The following is a 24039-nucleotide window of genomic DNA, read 5'->3' as shown; positions in this document are numbered from 1 at the left end:
ATGAAGTATTTTTTATTTGCTTATGATTCACTTATACAAGACTAAGAGTAACAGAGTGGTGAACACCAATTTACGCCTAGCCTTCACATTTTTTAACTAATGTCACCAATAATTATATCAACAGAAAGCCAAACATAAACACATTTTCATATTTCATTCATACTGTCCAGGAAAAAATATTTTTTGACTTGCAAAGCCAAAAGTAAATCATTTATAGAGTACAATAAATGGACTATTTTGGAGTTTCAAAATCATTAATCAAATACTGGGCTAATAATAACAAGGTGTTAAAGAATAAAACTGTAACAAGATCAAAAATTCGAGGCAAACGAACAAGATTGGTCTTTCAGCCATATGTATTAAAATTCAAAACAAAGTACACCAACATAATTATAAAGAAACTAAGATTCCAACTGGCAAAATCACCATCCAAACAGCTTTCAAAATTCATTTGCTCTCTAGTACTATAAAATTACCAAAAGAAACTCCAATCAACAGCACTCTTCAACACTTAAGCAGACGCGGCAACAGCCTTCTTCCTCGGTGCAGCTTCAGTACCTATATTCATCACACATAAATACAATGCTAATAGTTACAAGCAACAGAAAAATATGGGTTACAAAAAAGTTATCAAACCTTCTCTGAAGTTGGTCTTGAATCTGCGGGGCACGTTGCGGAGATACCTCATCCGCCCAGTGCCGGTCGTCTTTCGGCGAATAGCCTTCACACTCCAGTTGTCTAAAGTGAAATTCAACACAGAAATCGCTCAGCTAAATGATTCAACTATACAAAACTAAAACATACACACTTGATCACGCCGATAAATGAGAACAATTGCAGCTCTAATTCTAACTAATCGTGAAAAGGAAAATCCACAATCACACTCATACATTTTCATATAGCAAACACGGATTCCGCAATTAGTTCCACTAAAATATCATGCTCAAACGAAAAGCCAAAACATAATCGCAGAAATAGAAACACTCCAGTTTTCTAAAGTGAAATTTAACACGGAAATCGCTCAGCTAAATGATTCAACTATACAAAACTAAAACATACACACTTGATCACACCGATAAATGAGAACAATTACAGCTCTAATTCTAACTAAATCACGAAAAAGGAAAATCCACAACCACAATCATACATTTTCATACAGCAAACACGGATTCCGCAATTAATTTCTCTAATATCATGCTCAAACGAAAAGCCAAAACATAATCGCAGAAATAGAAACACGTAATTTAGATCAATAAATTGAATGCCATACATGTCCTCTTGCGAGCAGCAGGATAAGCACAGGCGGAGCAGCGACTCTTCTGGAGGTGGAAGCTGCGGCGGCCGCACCTCACACACAGTGTGTGTGTCTTGTTCCTCCTCTTTCCGAAGCTCCCAGTTCCCTTGGTCTAAAAATTCAAGCACACGCGCATTACTATTTCAGTCGACACAGATCTAATCGGATGAATACAACGACGGGAAGAGCAGAAAGGAATAGAGATTTGAGATTACCATGGCTGTAGAGTTGCAGAGCGGTCGAGGAAAATGAGAGCTGCGTTGAGAGGAGTTGTTTTATACGAAGAGCGAAGCCAAAATAATGAGAGAAACGATTTTAGGGTTTCGGAATCAGCAAAATAGGCCTGTTGTTGGCTTTGGGCTGATAGTGCATTTTCGGCCCATTAAAGCGAGTGTTAACTTATCATGCATAATTTTTACGAATATTGGTAAATAATGGGAAGATCATGAAATTTAGTAGAGGTGTTTTGCAATTTAGAAATTAGCAGAAAAAATAGGACATTTATATTTATTTGAAATTATTTACAATGAAATAATTTGCAATTTTTTCATAGATAGATGTTATCGTCAATGAATAAATAATATCATATGTTTTATATTCAAAATTATTGTCTTTTAGTTGAAAATACATTATACTACCTATAGGGTGTTATATTGCTAACTCATAGTATTTAAATTGCTACCTAAGACATAAGATCTTCAAATCAAGGGCCAGTATCTATCATTTTTTAGTATCAATGTATCTAACAAAAAATGTCAATTATGATATTTATGTCAATTAACAATAAAATAGTTATAACTAACTTTTTAAAAATATCTCAAAAGTTTAAATGCATATAACTATCTCAATTTAAATTATTTTTTCACACAACACATATAAAATTAAACATAATTTTATAAGGATTATAACGAGATCTACTTGCATATGTTCCAATATCAAAATTTAGAAAAAAAAATATTGAGTTTTTATATTTTTGTAGTGCCGGATTAATGTAAACATAGCTAATAAAATAGGTCAACATAATACATATAAAATGTTCATTCGAAATTATGTTGACATATTCCAAGCATCACATTGATATGTTTAATACACTATATTGATATTTTGATCCAAAATCATAAATTTAATAGTTCTTTTAATTTTTAAAATCTAAATAATAATAAAATGAAATTATACATGACAATTTATACATAATTAGATGTCTAAAATTATATGGTTTGAAATTAGTTGTAGTTAACAATTAAGGATGAGTTAGCAATTCATCACGTGATTTGTAGCAACCCAAATTTCTCTCTTTTTAGTTGAGTTTTAAAGTCGCAGAGAGATTAGAATTCGACCAAAAATGAATATATTAAACTATGATATTTATGAGATTAATTTATAGTAGTGGTAGTTAATAAAGCTAATAATAGAGTTAGATATTAAAATTAAAATAAATGTAGGAAATGAGAACATAACAAAAAGAATGTATATAAACGCGGGAAAATTGAACTCGCCGTGAAAGCTTTGCGGATGATTTCCCAGTTGAGTACAACTCGATAAGCTGTGAGTACTCCCAAACGAAGAAGAACGGCGCAATGGAATTTCCAGCATTCCCCTACAAACCCTACTCGATACAGCTGGATTTCATGAAATTCCTTCACGAATCGCTCAACAGAGGTGGCCTCTCGATGCTGGAAAGCCCCACCGGTACGCATTTTGCCATTTCCGCGGCCCGATTGTTGGTTCTGCTATTTAACATTAGCGATTGAATGTGGTTTCCCTTGTTTTATTCGTTATTTGCGTATTCTTCTGTAATTTGTTTCTTTGTTGTAAGGTGTTAGAGGGATTGATGGTTGGGTTGTTGCAGGGACTGGAAAAACCCTTAGCATGATATGCAGTGCACTGCAGTGGCATGTCGATCGAAAGAAATTGGAGACTGCGGAGAATAATGGGAAGGAGAAGTTGGGCGAGGGTAAGGATGGCGATGATGATGAGCCGGATTGGCTTAGAAATTTTGTGCCAAATAAAGAAGCTGATGTAGTCAAGAGTAAACCTATAATGCATAAGAGGGGAATTGGATCTCATTTGAAGGAAAAGGGAGAAAATGTTAGAGATTTATCTAGCTATAGTAGTGGAGAAGGTGAAAAGGGTAGGGGGGTTAAGAAGGAGGAGAGAAGCACGAAGGAGAATGACGGGATCAGTGAGGTGGATGACGCGGAGTTTTTGTTGGAAGAGTATGACAGTGAATCGGAAGTAGGTGGGAAATCGAAAAGGAAGAATGTTGGAGGGGATGATGTGTTGTCGAGTGAGGAAGAGGACGAGGTGGATGAGCTGGTTGGGAAGGAAGAGGAGTCGCGAGTGAAGATCTATTTTTGCAGTCGGACACATTCACAGCTTTCACAGTTTATGAAAGAGCTGAGGAAGACTAAATTTGCTAGTGAGTTGAAGGTTGTATGCTTGGGTTCTAGGAAGAATCTCTGTATCAATGAAGGTATGGCATTATACTGGTCTAATTTGGTGTTAGAATTCGTTGTGTTAGTAGAGGATGCTTGACTTCATAATGCTGAACCTTCACTTTCAGAGGTGTTGAAGCTGGGGGGTTCCAATCGCATAAATGAGAAATGCTCAATGCTCCAAAAGAATAAGAAAAATGAAGCTTCTAAAATGAAGGTATTCAGATTTCAGATGCTTTATCTTCAAATATAATACTCCCTACATTACAACGAAATTAAGAAACTTTGTTGTTCCCATAATAAGCATGTTTCATCATGTTTCTCAGCTACGAATCTTCCATTTCATGCAAAACATGAAGATAATCATATGTTATTCACAGTCCTAACATGAGTGCTCTATGATAATTGTACACCACCCATTGATATTAATTTGAGGCAGTTGTAGAATACCTTATCAGTTATCAAGCAGCCATGGTTGGTTGCAGCTTTGTTGGTTATGGAACCCGGAAACCATCATGACTAAAAGTCTTAATACCTTTTCCCTGCCACGTAAATAGTAGTTGTATTCTGTTTTATTGAAGCTCTGTTTTATTGAAGCTCTATTTTATATAAGCAGAAGGTGGGTTCTGGAAAAAGGATTCGTGGCAACAAATCTTCTTCTGGATGTCCGATGTTAAGAAGGAAGAAGATAGAAGAGTTCGCAAATGATGTTATTCAAATGGAGGCTCTGGACATTGAAGATCTTGTGCATATTGGACGCGATATAGGAGGTTGCCCATATTATGGTTCGAGAAAAATGTTACCTGCAGCTGACCTTGTGGTTCTTCCATATCAGTCTCTTCTTTCAAAATCATCGCGTGAATCCTTGGGCTTAAATCTGAAAGACAGCGTTATTATCATAGACGAAGCTCATAATCTAGCAGACACTCTCATCAGTATGTATGACGCAAGAATCTCATGGTCCCAGGTAAAATTCTAAAGTTATTTTAGCTGGCATTAGTAAATGTTTCTACTAAAGTTCTTCATTGTATCTCCAGAATAGCTGTTGAGTCCGGCATATTATTCGATCATTTCTTTGACAATTGTTCTCTTTTTTAATCATGGGCCGTTTGTAATTTTTGCAATTGTATCTCGTCCTTTGCAGTTGAAACAATTGCTGTCTCACTTAGATGGATATTTCCAAAGATTTTGTAATGTTCTAGGACCAGGAAACCGAAGATATATCCAGACTTTGATGATCATCACTCGGGCCTTTCTAAGAATCTTGTCTTGTGATGAGAAGCATGTAAACGGCACTGACCATCCAGTTCCATGCGATACAATGACCATCAATGAATTCTTATTTGCTCTGAATATTGACAACATAAACCTGGTCAAACTGCTACAATACGTGAAAGAAAGCAACATAATTTACAAGGTAGAATCGTTTCTGTTTCTTATTTAACATCTCTTCATCACCCACTTTTACAATTTGAATGTTCTTATTTTCTTTAGGTCTGTGGATACGGAGATAAACTTGTCTTATCTCAAAATATCGGTCCTGGTGGAGATGCTGAGGAAAGTGCAATCTCTGGTTTCAGAGCATTATCTGATATGCTTTCCTCTTTGATCAATAATAACAGTGATGGGAAAATGGTAGTCTCGAGACCAATGAAAACATGTAACGGCCTGGAAGGAGGGTATGTAAAGTATGTTATGCTGACTGGAGAGAAAATATTTTCTGAGGTTTGCCTGTTTGCTACAACTATTTGATTGCAGAATTCTTAGACAAAATTTTCACTTCTAATCAATGTAAAATTAATTTTTGGGCAGGTGCTGGATCAAGCCCATGCTGTCGTCTTGGCTGGCGGAACCTTACAACCTATAGAGGAAACCAAGGAAAGACTTTTCCGGTCGCTACATTTAAATGAGTTACCCTTCTTTTCATGTGGACACATAGTTCCTTCTAAAAACATTTTGCCAGTTGCTGTTAAGCTCGGGCCTTCTGGTCAGTCCTTTGATTTTAGCTACAAAGCTAGGAGTTCATCAACCATGGTGAGGAATCCTCTTTTTCACTGTGTCATGGTTTCCTGACCTTATTTCAAGTATTACTATCCCTCAATGTCATGTTTTTTTCCGGTGATTAACTACTACATATTGGACGTAATCACAGATTGGGGAACTAGGTCTTCTGCTGTCTAATCTAGTGACAGTTGTTCCAGAAGGCGTAGTTGTATTCTTCTCATCATTCGAATACGAGAGCCAGGTCTATGATGCATGGAAGGAATCGGGAATCGTTTCAAGGATCATGAAGAAGAAGCGTATTTTCAGAGAGCCAAGAAAGAGTACAGATGTTGAAGCTGTATTGAGAGAATACAAAGAGACAATTGACACGTTGTCCATCACAGGTTCCACGTCTTGCAATGGTGCAATCCTCTTTGCCATTGTCGGGGGCAAGATATCCGAAGGCATCAATTTTAACGACGGTGCTGGCCGGTGCATAGTAATGGTTGGACTGCCCTATCCTAGCCCATCAGATGTTGAGTTAATGGAGAGGGTGAAGCATATTGAGGGTCTTGGCAAGGCGATCCCAAGCGAAACTGCGTGTGGCGGTAGGGATGCCGAGTCTGGGCTTCAAATCCTTAAAAGGTGTAAAGGGAGAGGAAAAGAGTACTATGAAAATCTTTGCATGAAAGCAGTGAATCAATCCATTGGTAAGTGCTGCTACAGAAAAATAAAAAATCTTTGCTGAAAATCGTTTCTGTCTTTGTTGGCCATCTCAAGAAGTTCAATTTTCTCATGCAATTAACCATCTTTGCCAAAGCTTCTTCATTTTATGCTATGTTCTCTATAATCTACATCGGTTTGTAATTAATTCGAGATTTTCTTGATTGGTGATTGTAGGCAGAGCAATTCGGCATGTGAACGATTATGCTGCAATATTATTGGTGGATGCACGTTATGCTTCTGATCCTATGAAGAGAAACACTCCACACACAACAGACAAGCTGCCACAGTGGATCAAAAGCCATCTGGTTCCTACAACCAATAATTATGGAGAAGTTCACAGATTGTTGCATCAGTTTTTCAAATCTCACAAGAATAAGGAAGCCACAAGTAAATAATTGAACATCAGAAATTGATATTTAACACAAAGGATTGCTGAAATACATTCTGTGTACATCTCTTCTGTTATACATGTATTTATCTTGCTGTCATGATGTCCCAACTTCATTTCTTGGCCAGCTCTGAGGTGTGTGTGTGTGAAAGGGTTCAAGTGGTAGAAGTTGGGTAGTTGAAGTTTCTAATTATCAATGCTCAATTGTACACATTTTTCTTTTAATGAAAAGCAGGGATGACTTTGATTTAATATTTTTCTAAAACAACTTTGCATATTTGTCCATCCTATTTGTCTGATGAATATTGTAGGGAAAATAGTAGATAAAGATTGTGTGAAATGACTAAAATGTTGAAATCAAATAAAAAATGCTTTTTAGATCTCAATTGAATTACATAAAATTATAAATTTGGCAGAACTTTATGTTAGTAATTCAAATAGTTATAGATACATTAATATTAATCACACAATTAACTTAATTGTCAAAAGAAAATAAAAGTAACTAATTACTACTATATGTTTTATTAAGTTAAGATTAAAGAAGATGATTGATATTTGAATTTGTATGTAGGAAGCTTGGTTATCCTACCTCTTGATGTTCATTTTGGAGTTGGAATCAATCTTTATGGGAAAATCATAATATTATCGTCCACATGAAGTTCTTCCTAAAGGATGAAAAAAGAGAGATAATAATAATAATAATATTGTTATTATTATTATTATTATTATTATTATTATTATTATTATATAACTGTATGAGAGTGACTGCCTTGTGGAGCAATTAAAAAAATTTGTATGAGTTGTTATAATCATCATCTCACTCCTCAACAAATGTGAGGTGCCTACCACTAACCTTATTTTTATGTTATAGATTGGGACCATATTAAATTATTAATATATCTCCTCACATAAATGCTGAAACATTTTCTCATTATTTCAAATTCAACAAGTGGTTTCAACAAGTTGTTAGTTAAACATTTGGATTCATAATTATCAGAATATAAATAATCACATGTGATGCTTGACTGGGAGTGAATAGAGAGAGTGATGGTCACAACCATTTATTTTGTGACCAAATTGGACTCCATATGATTAATATCATGTACTCCCATTTTGATTGGAATTATTTTACTTTTGCTTTGTTATTTTATTCATTTCACTTTTGAAGTAACTCATTCTGCATACATATAAAAGCCAAAGCAAGATTTGTTTTCCGTTAACTTTTTTCGATTCACATTTTTCAAATGAAGCTCAACGGCGCAACCACAATTTTACACGCACAACTGTGTTACATATTATGTCGGACCTCTAAAACACTGCGTTACACATAGTACGCCATTTCGACACAACGTCGCACATGCTCTGAGGAGACAGAAACACTGTGGGCCAAAAAGCACATAAAAAGTGTCCCATTCCCATCACATTGCCATTTGTCTCAAGGCAATAGAAAGAAACCTGAATTGTTGTTGTCTCCACTCTGTTTTCTTACCAAACAAAACCTGCAACTTCTTCCACTCCACAACACAATTTGGAAGTTTTCCACCACTTTACACACACACACACACACACACAGAGTGATAAAGATGAGCAGCAAGCCAATCACAAGAGACGGAAAGCCGCTCATCAAATCAACCATTCACAAAACCATGAAATTCCTCACCAAATCCTTCACACCCCTCAAACCAACAAAATCCCCCACCAACACCAACGCCAACAATTCAGATGATTGCTACACGATCTTCTCAGAAACTAACCCTAATTCCAGCCCTAATCCGATTCCTAATCCGATCGAAACAGCGACGAAGAAGAAAATCGAAAATCGGTCAGAGACCGCGGTGAGAGAGAAACATACCGTGAAGGAGGAGGCGGCGAAATGGCGGTGGTCGGGCGCGGATGTGTTGGCGCAGAAGATGATAGATCTGGAGATGACGGATTCGAGCGACATCGATCAGGCGGTGGATGTGGAGGAGGTGCTGCACTACTACTCGCGGCTCACTTGCCCGGCTTACGTGGAGATCGTCGACGATTTTCTCATGGATATGTATTCGGAGTTCCACGTGTCGGGGCGGAGGAGCCTCAACGCTTCCATGAGGAAGCTGGCGCCGGAGACCAATTACAGCTCCATGAGAAGCCTCGCGCCTTTGAAGCTCTGAATTTGTGCGGTGAAACGCATCTGAGTTGGTAAGACGTGAATGTAGTATTGTGTGATCATATGCAAATTACAAGTTTGTTCTATTTACTATATAGCATGCAGAAATAATGTTACTGTATAATGTAATGGCTTTAAATTGTAGTATTTCTTTTCATGGAATAAATTTTTGTTGATTGTGAGTATTTTAAAAACTTGATATTTAAGGAGATAAAGTGAAAAAATATAAATAAATGAGATATTCACGACAAAAAAATAAGTACTAGATTTTAATTCGGATATGCACTGAAAGGAGAAGAAAAAGTGGAATGCCAACACGCGTCCATTCATGGGAGATAATATAATAAGTTTAAGAATATGTTCATTTGACTAGCACATTGAGCACATTGAATGCGGACCGGTTCAAAATATTTTTTTAAGATTTGTTGTTGCTAGGACATTTTTGTTGATTGTGAGTATTTTAAAAACTTGATATTTAAGGAGATAAAGTGAAAAAATATAAATAAATGAGATATTCACGACAAAAAAATAAGTACTAGATTTTAATTCGGATATGCACTGAAAGGAGAAGAAAAAGTGGAATGCCAACACGCGTCCATTCATGGGAGATAATATAATAAGTTTAAGAATATGTTCATTTGACTAGCACATTGAGCACATTGAATGCGGACCGGTTCAAAATATTTTTTTAAGATTTGTTGTTGCTAGGACTTGAACACATGACCTTATCTCTAAATACCTACTCATTTACCACTCTACCACATGGTCATTTTGAAACATTATGAACATTAATTATCCTTATACATTAAATCTGAAATTCTTTTTCACCGAAACTAATAATTCATTTTAATTTTATATTCCTTTAAGAAATTGTTAATTATAATATCTTTCTTATATTTTAATTATACTTTTACAATCACTAATATTTTACAATATAGGAGTTTATAATTATACATAGAGTTTAATACTAGTTTTTAATATTGTGTAGTATAATTTATTATTGTATTTAAACTTAACGTCATTAAATATTCTAATATACTAATTTTCTATAATAATACTATTAAATGTATAATACTATAATATTTATTGATAAAACATTTAATTAAATTTTATTATTTACTACTAAATAAATAAATAAATATATATATAAACAATGTTCCGGTTCAACAAATGGTTCGACCAGTGAACCGGTTGAACCAGTGAACCAGTAACGACGCCAGTTCGCTTGCCGGTCCGGTTTTTAAAACATTGGTCTTCACCTTTTTTTTCGAAAAAATCGCTTTCGTTTGAGCTTTCCAAATAAAATAGAGTATAATAGAAAAATAAATTAAATAAGTGAAAAGGGAAAACAAAAGCAATAAGTGAATAACGTAGTACTCCTATGAAACATAGAAAATGTTGATTTTTGAAAAAAAAAATGAAATGAAACACTCAGCTCATTGCACCAGAAAAAAGAATAAAGCTTCTTTTATTGTGACATAAAGGGAGATATAGTAGTATAATATACTGAGTAATAAATTAATACAAATAAACTTTGAAAAATCACTGTTCATATTAACAATCGAAGGAGGTAAGGATAGATTTTGATTAATTTTATATAGAAAATTCTTTTGGAAAAATTGGTTTGAACTTGTTGGGCTCTAAACAAGACTAAAAAAACTGCAATAATTCAAGTATTTTAATGCCAATAAACCTTAAAAAATCATTTATATATAAACAGTAGAGCTCAAATCAAATCATGGGCTATATACAACTACACTAGTACAAAAGCAGAAAACAGAAAATTTCAAGGTGCAAAGACGACTTGTACAAATACTCTCAAGATTATACAATATGGGCTAAGAAAATATTGTGGTTGGCTTAGAAACATATGCATACAAACATCACTAGCCAAAGGCTGACACGAACACAAGCCTCCTCGCCTTTGTATGCACGCACGCAAAGCTGCATCAAACAAATGCCTGCCTATATTAGTAGGCTGAAGAGACGAGGACATTCTGTTCCTTCAAGCGTTTTTGAAAACGAGCCAATCGATTCTGTAACTCTAAGATAGCAGCAGCCTTCTTAGATAGGATGGAACTCAGCCTGGAGATATAATCATCTACTTGATTGCCTGGCTGATCGGCCTCAACTAATAGATTCATTTCCTGCTCCGAGTGAAACAACACATTGATTTGAGAAGGGCAATTAGAAACCATGCATAACAGAGTGATTGTCACAAACCTCACGAGCAATATTCATAATCTCCTCCACTTGCCTCCGGTGAGCATTGACAAGATCTTCCTCTTCCTGAAAATTTCCAAGAGTATCAATACCTAACACTGCAGACCCTCAAGTTTAAAAACCATAGATCAATTCTTTACCTTCAACAGGGCAGTCAAATCATCTTCAGAGTTTGAACGTTTCAGTTCTGCTTTAGGAGGTTCCATCCATTTTGATTGGCCGTTGGATGTCTTCAATTTATCATCTGGATTGGAGAAGCTAATAGATTCCGCTTTCATATTCTTCCATGATGGCTTCTCTGGCTCATCTTCGACATATTCTTCCCTATCAGTTTGCTCAGTCCAGGGTTCACCCATATCATCTTGAAAACTTGATGCTGGTGCTGCGACTGGCAACGAGGGTTGCATCATCGACTCCTTCAGATTTGAGGTTGATGAGAAAACATCTCTTTTGGGGTTATTTCCTTTTGACAAGCTCTTTACTCTAGATTGGAAACAAGTTGAAGGTGTCAGGCCTCCTATGGGAGCAGAATGTAACCTATCTATTTACATAAAAGATCACAGCCTAACCTGTCGGCATATCTTAACGTGTTCAAGGTATGTTCGCACGATCCAGCGTTTGGGGAAACACACGATATCATAACTGTACGAGAATTCCCAACGAACGAGTCCCTTAAAACTTCAGTTAATTTACTGCCTCTAAATGGAATGTGCCCTTGGTCATTGTCAAGTGCTCTAATACACTCCTTCAGTGCAAGCAAACTTTTATTAATCTCAGCTCCTTCCATCCTGTGTAGTCAGAATATTGGCCATGACCATAGAGGGCGAAAATAAATAAGAATTTCTAAGTCTTTAGTTTTACTTCCTGAGCCTTGCAGGTAACTTAAGTTTTATGTCTCAGATAGCAATACCTCTCTGTCTAATCAATTTCTGCATAATGAATTATAATTAACCGGCCATAAGAAGAATCTAATAAGATATATACCTGGTCTGCTTGTCATTATCAGTAGTATCTGCGCCACGCTCACTTCCAGCAAGGTCTATGAAGGAGAGCTTGCCAACAACCCGGGCAGGTTTAGTTTCAGAGCCATCAGCTGATCTCTTAATCGTAAGCTGAAGAATGGCATGAGACCTCGATGATTCCTCATTTGCACCTGTGGTCCCTGTACTTCTTGTTGCATTTCCTTTCTCAATGAGATCCTTAACTATCTCCACATCTGACACTCTGTACTCTTGCAAGCCCACAATACAAACTTGTTGTTTTCCATCCTCTCTCATGCACAGTTTTCTGCAAGAGCAGTAGTTAGAAATATAGTATTTGAGACTTAAATAGTGCAAAATGAGTAAGAAAGCTTACTTCCTATCACCAAGCAGATCATAAAGCTTTCCTCCATATATCTCAAAGAAACTGACAAACAGCTGAAATCCTAGGTTCCTGTAAGTGTGGTGCATGAGCCTCAAGATATCCCTTACTGCTCTAAGGGGCAGTGGTTTCATGGTGTAAGTTTTGCCACTACCTGTAAGTTTCATGAGCCTTAAGATCCTCTACATAGTAGCAAGATTACAAAATAGAATTCTGCTTAAAGAGTCCGTGCAACTCATTACCTGTTTGGCCATAGGCAAAGCAGGTGGCTTTTGTGCGTTGGAAAATTATTGGAATAATATGCTCAACAGTTTCACGATACACCTAACAAGAAAAATATAGAATACAATTAAGAAAAAACTCGGACATCCACAACACAACAGTGAATTCACCTCAAAATCAGGCTTAGTTATCCTAAATAATTACTTCGTCATTTGAAACTTCTTCATTCAACACAGCATCAAAAACAAATTCGTGCTTTTCTTCATATTCTGTCAGGTCAACCTGCAGCACAACAGGTAAGATCCAAGAAATATGTGATAACCTGAGGCAACCAAAAAGTAAAACTGCTTAACAATTCTAGAAAGTGCAGAAATAAACGAAGAAAATCTGAAAATTTATCAACCTTAAGTTTTGCCTCATGGACCACTAAAGAATTGGAATAAGTTTCTATGATATCTTCTTCATTCTTTGCCAACTCCTTTTTGTTAAGAGGTCTTTTTCGTACCTGTAAAAAAATTAATCACAACAACATCGTTTTTCAATTGAAATATCAAGAGTGAAATGGCATTGACATGGAGAATTCATCTGCACACAGGTGCATAACCTTATCAAATAACCAAATGGAAAACTACATCCACTCAAAGACTGCAAGTATTATACCAATTGAATGAGGTTGCCCATGTCTAGACAGCGAACTGCTAGCCAGCCAACATAAGAGTTGAGAACATATCAAAATGACGAAAGCAGAATGCACATACCACTACTTTGATCTTTGCCACATTGCTAGCCTTCACATTATCAGCTGCTATACTTTTCAGAACATTTCCATCGGGCAAAGCACCGGTTCTGCCACCTTGTTTATTGTTTCCAAAGAAAGTGTCCAAGTCGTCAAAACTTCTGCCTCGTGGAAAGTGATTAATTGAAGGGCCATCATATAAACCAGGAGCTGGCACCTATTTCCATCATTCATGCCCAAAATGGACCAAACAAACATTAAATATAAGAATCAGGCAATCATCATATAGACCAGAGATCAGTGTTTAGTGATCTGGGTAGCAATCAATTCTCTTAAGCTACTGCCATTTAAGAGTTTAATTCGCATATTCGTGCAACAAACCCCAAACTGCTCTTGCCCCCAACAAACTAACACTAGAAGATTCATTCATTGGATGAAATAACAACATTCAAATCATTTAAACCATCGAAAGAGGCTCGATCAATTAAACAGAACATCAGGTTACTCTAGAAACTGCATTTCAGTAGCTCAACCATGTCATATCAACAAGAACCTCTAACACAGTCTAATTTCCATCTTTTACAGTCAGCCCCAAATACACAATATTTCATCATCCCAAAACATAATCCAGAAGCATGCCACACAAATCCTACCGATAATGAGATTTCAGCAGTCACAAATCCAACTTAAAATCATACCGTAGTAAGAAGCTCCGTATCAAAAGCATGAAGATCCAAAAGACCCGGGCTATACTCATTCGGTGAATTTTGCCCCTCCACGTTCTGCCTTCCCAGATTCCCCGGCGGCGATAATGGCTCCGAAAACAGGTCACTGCTTCCAGTGTAACTTCTCTGTCCCTGCAAACTCCTATACAATCCTGAACCATGACCCCCACCTTTATTGTACCCAAAATCCTAGATTTCCAAGTATAAACAGAAAATCAATCAGAATTAATACTAAATTAGGTTTTACATTCAATAAAAGGATCTATAACCCGATCAATTTAAATCATATGAAAAGCTACAGGAAATGCACCTGAACTGGAGGAGGAGCCGCGTTATTTGTCGACTGTAGATGCTGCAAACCAGCCGATTGCAGCCATCTGCCGTTCGACGAAGTCTCTAGAAAATTATCCGAGTACTGCCGCTGATGGTGCGCCGGAGGCGCGCCTGATCTCTGCCGCCCCATCGTATTCATTCCTCTCCTATCAAAAGCCCTCTTTCACCAGAGTTCCCTCTTTTTTCGCTTCTCTGTAAAATTGATTTGGAGATGACTTGATCTGAGGAGCCTTTGAAATTGAACGGTTGTGATTTCGTCTTCGCTTTAACTCCGCATTCAAAAAAAGCAATGTTGAAGCGACAGAGACAGAAATCAGTGAGAGAAATTTGAGTTTTGTTGTTGGTGAAGGTGATTAACTGGTGCAGAATTATTGGATTTTCAAAAATGGCCCTTTGTTGTTTGAATTTTGAAGATGGTGCGATGGCACGCGTGAGAATTGTGTACGTGCGATGGCACGCGTGATGTGGGTCCCGCTTAAATTTGAATTTGTTTTTAGTTCTGTTTTTAACCGCGGGATTATGTATTATTCAAACTGAAATAAAATAAAATAAAATAATTATGTTAAAAATCGATTTTCAGTATATAGTGTATATTTTAATAAAATTATTTTTCTAAAGCAAATAAAATTGTACTCCACTTCCTCCATCCAAAGCAAATAGTGTTATTTTTTTGGGTTTATGAGTTTTTGTATTCCTTCTTTGCATTTTTCCTACATAATTATTTTAGTGAAATTATATCCGATTGATTATAGTGATGAATTCAATCAATTTTCTATTTCCTTCACCACATGTTTTCTACATATATTAATTAATATACTTGTTTAATTAGGCCCTTTTCTTATTAAATGAGTAACTATTATGTAGTACAAGGAACAAAATTAGAAAGGGATATTGACACGTAATATCATGAAACTTTAAAAAAGTTGGGTTTTTCCATGAATTTTAAAAGATTTTTTCGTAATTTTTCAATAACAACTTCGAGAGTTTCAAGATTTAAAATCTTTGAGAATTGTTTTTCTTGAAGCACCTCCTCCAAATTTGTTCTTCAATCTATTAATATAGTCGAAATTTTTTTATTAGTGGGAAATAATAAACCCAGGGTAAAGTTCGTGATATTATTTTGCCAACTTCAAAGTTAATAGAATAATCCAACTTTTTGAAAGTTGCATGATATTAGACTCCAATATCCCAATAAAAAATGGAGTCGATGGTTTGACAAAAATAAGTAGTAAGTAATTTTTTTTTATTAGAAGTGGCTAGCTAGAAAACACCACTATACAGTATACACACACGGTGCTACATTAAACTAGGGTTAGATATACACCTATCCATACAAACCCCAACCGGAAAACCTACTTATATATGCATCGGAGCGCCGTCTCATACGCCGCGAAAACAGCGCCGTTGACGACGAAAGCCCGAGCCACGGCCGTCCCCAGCCCCCTCCACAGCACGCTGTATCCTTCCCTCCTCACGCTGGTGGCGAAGCAATCCACCATCCCGCTGTAGGAGGAGCTCGACTGCGCCTGGATCCTCGTCTTGATCACGTCCAACGGGTAGCAGCACACCCAGCTCGCCACCCCGGCCAGCCCCCCGGCCACCATCATCGTGCGCAGCGTCTCGTCCCCTGCCTTCCTGCACCCCGGGTGGAGCTGCTCCCGGACGTACTCGTACGTCCAGAAGTAGACCCCGTGGGAGGGGGCGTCGCGGAGCACGGTGATGCCTAGGCCGCGGTAGATCCCGCGCCACCCTTCGGACCGGATTATGCTCCTTGCCACGTCCCTGGGGCCGCGCAGGGTCCCGGCTTTGTTGTCGAGTTGTAGGCGGATTTTGAGTAGCTCGACCGGGCTCAGGAGGAGGCTCTGTGTGGCCCCCGTCCCGATCCCGCCTAGGGCTACGGATCCGAAGGACGGGGGCTCCTCGCGGCCTCCGTCGATTGCTCGTGATAGGGTTGCGTATGTTTGGAAGGCAATAGCGTTCTGCAACATCGTTTTGTACACGAAGTAGACAATTGAAAAAAATATATTAGAAATGGCCCAAATGGGTCACTCACCTTAAAAGACTTTATAAGGGGAAGGTTATCCATATTTATATAGATGAGTTGAGATCAATACCAAGTCAATGTGGGACAAGATTTTAAGAGTTTTAACAAATTATTACTTATAATTTAATATTTCAATTTTGTATATGAATTAAACTTTTGAGAGAAAAAAGTGATTTATGTTTTATTTTTTTACACAAATAGATATACTTAATTGAGAAAACAGTGAAATTTTGTGATTTTATATATTATTTATAGAAATTTTGTGAAACTGATAAAAGTTAAACTAAGTTTGTGATTTAAATGACTATTATACCTGGAAAGTAACAGAAGCCAGGGGAGCAAACATCCCGCGGTAGAGACTACATGGCCCCTCTTTGACGAGGGCACTGCGGAGGATGGTGAAAGCCGATTCTCCGGCCGAATTCTGCTGCCGGATTCTCAGCGTGTCGAGAGGATATCCGGCAAGAACACCGGCGGTCCCACCGGCTCCTCCGGCCACGAATTCTCTTCCCCAATTGCTCGCCACAAACTGCCGCCACAAATCCATAGAATTAATCCTTCTTCTCCTATACAATCGAACTTCGTTTTTCTTGTTCCTGAATTCGTTAAAATTCAGATACGTCGTCGATCGAGAAGAAAGGAGATTATGGTTATTGATTTTTTTTGTTTTTGTTTTTTTTTGAATATATGAAGATTGAATTGATGATGTATATTTGATTGTGTTACGATGCCTCGGAACTAACTTCGGTTTTTCCTTAAATAGAATCTGAAACATATACCCTATTTATTTGGATCATATATCACCTGGTTATGTCCAAAACTACTCAACAATATCTCTAATTAATAGGAGTATGTTTAATTTAAATTGTTTCAATATCCACAAAGATTCTACGAATTTTGTAGTTGTGTTGTGACATGAGAAAATCCACAGACCAAATTTGATTTGTTAAATTCAATGTCAAGTTAGTGTAACTCGTTATTTATATTATTATTTTCATTAATTATTTTTTAAAATCTCAATTTACCAGTCATGGTTCGTTTGAGACTTTGAGTATTAATCTTTAAATTAGGAGAATTCAGAATTTGCATGGTTACCAACTTACCATGCGAAATTGGATTTTTATCGTGTTTATCAGATTGTTATCTTGTCCTAATCGGACATTGTTATGTTCCTGACGTGCTCATGTCATGTCGATTACATTCGTACTGTCGTACCGAATATAATCTACGTGTCATGTTTTAATTTGAACTAAATAGGTTATTCGTTATTTTATCGTCACTATAATGAAATGACCCACACTCTTTTCAAGACATAAGCATGATTATTGCTATAATTAAGCTTTAATCAATGAGTAAATTCGAGTTTTAAATTTAGTTAAAATGAATGTTCACCAAATATTTGGGCCTAACCCAACAAAATTCTAATTTGGGCCATCTAAAATAAATATGTAGCCCAATACGAAAATATTTTAAATTTATCTTTTCTTTTTCCTGAAAAAATCTTGTTTTATCTTTAAAAACCTCACACCTTCGGTGATATCTCGAGCTTCATCAGAAGCCAAAAAATGGCGCTCTCAACGGCCAAATTCACCGAACTACAGCCGCATTTCTTCTCCACCTTCTCATTTCCCCGCCGCAAACCGCCGTGTTTCCACCGCCTCCTATTCAAACCTCTCTATTCCTCTCTCCGTCCCACCAAATTGCCCCACACGCCTCCCGGAAAGCCCAGTATTCCCCCAAAACCGTCGTCTACCTGGATTAAAAAATGGCCGTCACCTCCACCGGCACCGCCGCCGCGCTCCAAATCCGCTCCGAAGAAGCCAGAACCGAAACCGGAAACAATCCGGGGAGGTACCACGGCGATTGATCGAATTGTTCTCCGCCTCCGGAATTTAGGTTTAGGCTCCGATGAAGAGGAGGAGGAGGAAGGGGGAGAGTTAGGTTTGGATTTGGAGAATGGTGATTTGAATTCGAATGATTCGGTGGATGCTGAATTCGGCGATGAGAAATTGGGGGATTTGCTGAAAAGAGATTGGGTTAGACCGGACACGATTCTGGTGGAGGATGAGGGATTGGAAGCTGAATCACTGCTTCCGTGGGAGAGGGGCGCGATTGAGGATGAAGAAGTGGTGGAGCATAAAGGTGGGGTGAAGAAGAGGACAATGCGGGCGCCTTCGTTGGCGGAGCTGACGATTGAAGATGGGGAGCTGAGGCGGCTGCGGAGAATGGGGATGATTTTGAGGGAGAGGGTGAGCGTTGCCAAGGCTGGAATCACGGCTGCGGTTCTGGAGAAGATACATGAGAAATGGAGGAGGTGTGAATTGGTGAGGTTGAAGTTTCATGAGGAATTGGCGCATGATATGAAGACTGCTCATGAAATAGTTGAGGTTGGTGAGTTTTAGTGTTGTTTTGTTATTATTAATATTTTTATTATCTCAAATCTCATTTGCTTGAAAGTTAGTTCATTTTGCCATTTACTGGAATTTCTATTATTTTCTTGAAATCAGTTTCTCAATATAGCACTTAAATTCGATGGCTTGCAAATATTGTCTTGAAGTATGATAGTGGAGATGATTTGAACTTATGCATATAGAAACTAGAAAATTTAATCCCTTACTGCTAGTTTATTTAGTTTATTGTTGTTGATTCATTTCAGTAACAAAGAATGTAGTGGTTATAAAAGCTGTTTGTGCTTCTCTCATCAGCGCCGAACAGGAGGCCTAGTCACTTGGAGATCTGGAAGTGTTATGGTGGTGTATAGAGGAGCTAACTACGAAGGCCCTACGTTAAAGCCACAGAGAGAAAACAGTGAACATGATACTCTTTTTATCCCTGATGTTTCCTCCCCTGGCGATTCAGCAACAAAAAGTAGTGATGAAAAGACTCAGGTTCTTGTGAAGTCCAATCCAGTTACACCTAACCGTGTCAAGAACGTTACAGAAGAGGAAATTGAGTACAATGCTCTATTAGATGGTTTGGGTCCACGGTTTGAAGATTGGTGGGGAACTGGGGTGCTTCCTGTTGATGCTGATCAACTCCCTCCGACTATTCCTGGATACAAGACACCGTTTAGGCTTCTTCCTACTGGAATGCGCCCACGACTAACCAATGCTGAGATGACCAACTTACGGAAGCTTGCTAAGTCGCTTCCTTGCCACTTTGCCCTTGGTAATTTACCCTCTGTATGTTCTTCCAATAAGTAAAGTGTGCCCTGATTTGTTTTGTCTGTTTTATATCCCAGGAAGAAATAGAAATCATCAAGGTTTAGCTAGATCCATTGTTAAGCTATGGGAGAAAAGTTTAATAGTGAAAATTGCTGTGAAGCGTGGAATCCAGAACACAAATAACAAAATTATGTCCGAGGAACTGAAGGTATGCAGATTTGTGCAATAAAAATGTTACAATTGGCTAATTCCAGTGGATAACATATGGTAAAAACTGAGTCACTAGCATTTTATTGCATCTCTTTTCATTTTGAGTTTGTTGGATATTTTGTTTGTCTCGTAAAGTACATATGAAAAGTTGGATAACATATGTACTCTTGTTTTTTGTTACTTTTCTATTTTCTAGTCAGTTCTCATCACCTTTCCTCCTACTGGTTTGGTGTAGGCATTAACAGGGGGAGTCTTACTTCTAAGAAACAAATATTTCATTGTTATGTACCGCGGGAAGGATTTTCTTCCTCCCACTGTGGCTAGTGCCTTAGCCGAGAGACAGGAAATGACAAAGCAAATACAAGATGTTGAAGAAAAGGTCAGGGGAGGACCTGTACCCATGCCAGTATCCGAAGAGAAGGGAGCTATGGCAGGCACTTTGGCAGAGTTTTACGAGGCTCAGGCTCGATGGGGAACGGAAGTATCTAGTGAAGAACATAAAAAGATGCTAGATGAGGCCTCCAGAGCCAAACATGAGAGAGTAATCAGGCGACTTGAACACAAACTTGCCATTGTAAGTGTGTCTTATTTGCTGAACACAAACTTGCCATTGTAAGTGTGTCTTATTTGTAAGTGTGTCTTATTGTAAGTGTGTCTTATCAGGCGACTTGAACACAAACTTGCCATTGTAAGTGTGTCTTATTTGCTGAATGATCAATTGGTGTCGTTGTGGATTATTCTCTCTAGCATTTGCTCTAATCAACTTAATGCATCTACAGGCTCAGGCAAAGAAGCTCAAAGCAGAGAAACTGCTATCTAAAATAGTGGAGTCTTGGCTTCCAGTTGATCCTTCAGATGACCAGGAGACAATTACTGATGAAGAAAGAGTTATGTTCCGTAAGGTTGGATTACGGATGAAACCATACTTGCCACTTGGTGGGTTTCCTTTTTCTGAGTCTAATCATCAAAATTAAAACTTTATTTTGCGAAGTACACATTCTAAATGTGGAAAGCGAGAATCATGTTTTATTTGTTGCAATCTCCAGGTATTCGTGGTGTTTTCGATGGTGTTATTGAGAACATGCATCTGCACTGGAAACATAGAGAGGTTGTAAAGTTAATATCGAAGGAAAAGGAACTTGCATTTGCTGAAGAAACTGCGAGACTTTTGGAATATGAGAGTGGTGGCATACTAGTGTCAATCGACAGGGTTCCAAAGGGTTATAGCTTGATCTACTACCGTGGAAAGAACTATCGTCGCCCTATCACTATAAGACCGAGAAACCTTCTGACAAAAGCGAAAGCACTGAAGCGTAGAATGGCCTTGCAACGATATGAGGTTAGTCATCCACTAATATTCCAGTTGTAATATGGAGCTTTACCTGATGATCTCTTTGAAATGGAGCTATAAATTGAATGAATTCATTAGCTACTGATGATTATGCATGCTAATTTATGTCTCACACTCTTGTGTAGGCTCTCAGTGAGCACATCGCTGAAGTGGAGAAAACAATTGAGCAAACCAAGCAGGAAATTGTAAGTTATGCTGCTTTTGCACCTATTGTGGTGGATGATCTTTTCTGCAAATCATCATATAATTACCTTTCTTGGTTGACATGACAAGATGTTACCATTTGATGTATGCCTTTACGGATGCAGCATTCGTTATGTTTTTGAGATATAATTCTCTTTATTCCGCTAGGGCAATCCTGCAAAACTGGAGAAAAGTGATCTTTGGAAGTCGGAGGACAATGACCAGTTCTCTAATGTTTCAGAACTGAGTGAAGTAAGCTAGTTCACTTATCCATCTATCATATTTGCTTTTAGATTACTTGGATTATAACGAACACCTAAAACAAAACTCCTGCTGAGAGTCGAACGTTAATAACAGTGTTTTATTTTTCACACAAACAAGAACGAAACATGGAATCATCATTTTTTTCCCGCATTTACAGAGCGAGGATGAGGGTTTGGAAGGTGATGAAGACGAAGATGACTGGGAGTCGGAGGATGACGAAGAAGATTCAGATTTATCGAGTCTTTGATGCTTAGGCTAACCAAAAGTGGTGCCGGTGCACAAAGACTTACTCGAAGATGGAAGAGGGGGGCTAGACAAGAAAGAATCTGCCTTATCAGAGAACTGCCCTCCAATTTTTTGTTGAGGATTTTTATGCGTTTGGAGGCATTGTACAGCGGTTATCTATCAACACTTCAAGGAAGATGAACTTCAAACAATGTATAATGTATAGTTGTTGTACAAAAAAAGACTTTTCATGACTCAATTTACAATTGATTTGTTTTAATATTATTTTCGTTTTAATTTTTGCTACATTATATTTTGTTCATTTCTTTATATAGATCACTTTTCACAACCAAAATTGCAGAATATTGTTTCTTTTGATTGATAACTTTCTGCTTTTATTTGTTAATATATACTCCATCTTTAACTCTCGAATAAGTGTGATTAAATATGGCTATAATTTTAAAGTCTTGTTCAAATATTTATTGAAAGTTTCATTATGACTGTGATCGATTATTATTTCTCAGTTTAATTCATTATTTAATATAGATCTGCAATTGGGTTAGTTTAGGGCTTATGAATAATTTATTCTACATTCATCACTTCATTTTATCGTTAGGAAGCTCAAAGAAATAGTAGACTACTTAATCATATCAATATCTACAAATCAACTAAATATTTCTTCAAAAAAAAAGTTAACAGTAACATCTTTTCTCCCTATGGATATAAATTATTCATAAACATGATTAAATTTTGCATCTATATAAAAATAAATTAACAATTATTTCCTTGTGAAATTTATCTTAAACCGTGCATAGTATAAAACTATGTGAGATCAAGTTAAGAATCCAAATATTATTATATATAGGAATTAATAAAAATGTGTTAGAAACATGTGGAAAATGTGGGAGACATTTGATGTGGCCAAGACCTATGGCCTTTCATCTTAGGTAACCCCCAAATATATAAAGAGATAACTGCCTTTCAAGTGCTTTCTCTAGCCTATAAATAGGCTTGATCTTAGAGTGGAAGAATACACCAACAAATCATTCTCTCTTCTCTCTAGCTCTCAAGCATTCTAGTTCGCATCATTAGGAGCATTGCATTGCTCGGTTCTCGCCTCCAATTCAAGTTCGCCGGAGCCTACGAGTTTGAGGTGCTTCAACTAGGTAGGAGGAAAGTCGTTTCATCTTTGGGGACGTTGCGCCAATCCGTGAGCACTAGCCGGGGCGTATCTCGTCTTGCGGAGAGAGGAATACCTCGACTCGACTTAAAGAAGACTATAGTTTGCATCCTGTTCCTTTTATTGTATTTACTTCGTTTTATTTACCTTCTAGTTTGTTGTTCTTTTGTAATAGCAAGAGTTTGTCAGTGTAAAGACTGCAATATTTCCAACAAAATGAACAAAGACATCATAACTAAACTGTTGATAGCTCTCTAATTCTTTTCATTTATCTAATTTTCTTTAATTTCTTGGGAGTGTAGATGAAGATGGAGGAGCAGCGCCGCCAATTGTTCACACATTCATCAACCTTCGTCGCATCTGAAATATAATAAGATCTACTGAATTAGCGTAATATACCTTCAATTCATTACTAAATAAAAGCACAGAATATAAAATTTGGTCTGTCCTAAAATTTTAAAATTTAATTGCAAAAAATACTAATGGTGATAATATCCACATATGATTTCCTACACTTAACACCAGACACTAGTTCAATAATAAAATTCCAAACCCTATGATTTTTGTAACTGGTTTTTATATCATGGGACATACCAAACTTCGTGATTTGTTTTAAAAAAAATTTTGAGACAGTAAAAATTATGACTACATTTAAGGGATGGACAATAGCAAGAACACATGTATATACAAGATGCTATTAATTAAATGGTACATACCATCACCAAATTTGGCACATTGATCCATTGCACAACCATAGTTGCAAGCCTGTCTTGAAGAATCAGACTCTTTATTAAGGACACATTTGGCTAAATATTTTGCAACACAAATAGGTTTAGCTGGTT

At 37.2% G+C, this 24039-nt stretch overlaps 6 protein-coding genes across 6 annotated transcripts; 3 read left to right on the top strand and 3 right to left on the bottom strand.

The window, feature by feature from the left end:
- Positions 1-318: 318 nt before the first annotated feature.
- Positions 319-1646, bottom strand: LOC121794290 (60S ribosomal protein L37-2). The gene is made up of 4 exons (XM_042192385.1): positions 1510-1646; positions 1271-1406; positions 637-738; positions 319-558 (listed from the first exon to the last, which is right to left on the bottom strand). The coding sequence occupies exons 1-4, from the start codon at positions 1510-1512 to the stop codon at positions 512-514; spliced, it is 288 nt and encodes a 95-aa protein (XP_042048319.1). The 5' UTR covers positions 1513-1646; the 3' UTR covers positions 319-511.
- A 1171-nt stretch (positions 1647-2817) lies between these two features.
- LOC121795021 (ATP-dependent DNA helicase DDX11-like) lies at positions 2818-7091 on the top strand. Its single transcript, XM_042193453.1, has 9 exons — positions 2818-2983; positions 3144-3767; positions 3858-3946; positions 4346-4696; positions 4874-5146; positions 5224-5454; positions 5542-5763; positions 5882-6422; positions 6613-7091. The coding sequence occupies exons 1-9, from the start codon at positions 2872-2874 to the stop codon at positions 6831-6833; spliced, it is 2664 nt and encodes an 887-aa protein (XP_042049387.1). The 5' UTR covers positions 2818-2871; the 3' UTR covers positions 6834-7091.
- Positions 7092-8113: 1022 nt separating this feature from the next.
- On the top strand, positions 8114-9160 carry LOC121795022. Its single transcript, XM_042193454.1, has one exon. It carries the CDS (start codon positions 8410-8412, stop codon positions 8977-8979), a length of 570 nt encoding a protein of 189 aa, XP_042049388.1. The 5' UTR covers positions 8114-8409; the 3' UTR covers positions 8980-9160.
- A 1503-nt stretch (positions 9161-10663) lies between these two features.
- Positions 10664-14950, bottom strand: LOC121794287 (kinesin-like protein KIN-13B). Its single transcript, XM_042192379.1, has 12 exons — positions 14554-14950; positions 14217-14432; positions 13541-13735; positions 13186-13287; positions 12987-13064; positions 12803-12884; positions 12555-12714; positions 12183-12485; positions 11768-11986; positions 11339-11681; positions 11199-11264; positions 10664-11122 (listed from the first exon to the last, which is right to left on the bottom strand). Exons 1-12 carry the CDS (start codon positions 14713-14715, stop codon positions 10946-10948), a joined length of 2103 nt encoding a protein of 700 aa, XP_042048313.1. The 5' UTR covers positions 14716-14950; the 3' UTR covers positions 10664-10945.
- An 886-nt stretch (positions 14951-15836) lies between these two features.
- On the bottom strand, positions 15837-17319 carry LOC121794735 (mitochondrial arginine transporter BAC2-like). The gene is made up of 2 exons (XM_042193042.1): positions 16934-17319; positions 15837-16555 (listed from the first exon to the last, which is right to left on the bottom strand). Exons 1-2 carry the CDS (start codon positions 17165-17167, stop codon positions 15929-15931), a joined length of 861 nt encoding a protein of 286 aa, XP_042048976.1. The 5' UTR covers positions 17168-17319; the 3' UTR covers positions 15837-15928.
- An 835-nt stretch (positions 17320-18154) lies between these two features.
- LOC121794286 (CRM-domain containing factor CFM3, chloroplastic/mitochondrial-like) lies at positions 18155-22323 on the top strand. The gene is made up of 9 exons (XM_042192378.1): positions 18155-19007; positions 19326-19788; positions 19862-19992; positions 20230-20568; positions 20774-20930; positions 21041-21333; positions 21471-21530; positions 21697-21780; positions 21950-22323. The coding sequence occupies exons 1-9, from the start codon at positions 18186-18188 to the stop codon at positions 22037-22039; spliced, it is 2439 nt and encodes an 812-aa protein (XP_042048312.1). The 5' UTR covers positions 18155-18185; the 3' UTR covers positions 22040-22323.
- Positions 22324-24039: the final 1716 nt, after the last annotated feature.

This window comes from Salvia splendens, chromosome 3, assembly GCF_004379255.2.
Source record: "Salvia splendens isolate huo1 chromosome 3, SspV2, whole genome shotgun sequence".
In the NCBI taxonomy this organism is placed as follows: Eukaryota; Viridiplantae; Streptophyta; class Magnoliopsida; order Lamiales; family Lamiaceae; genus Salvia; species Salvia splendens.
This window is presented reverse-complemented; position numbering and strand designations above follow the sequence as displayed.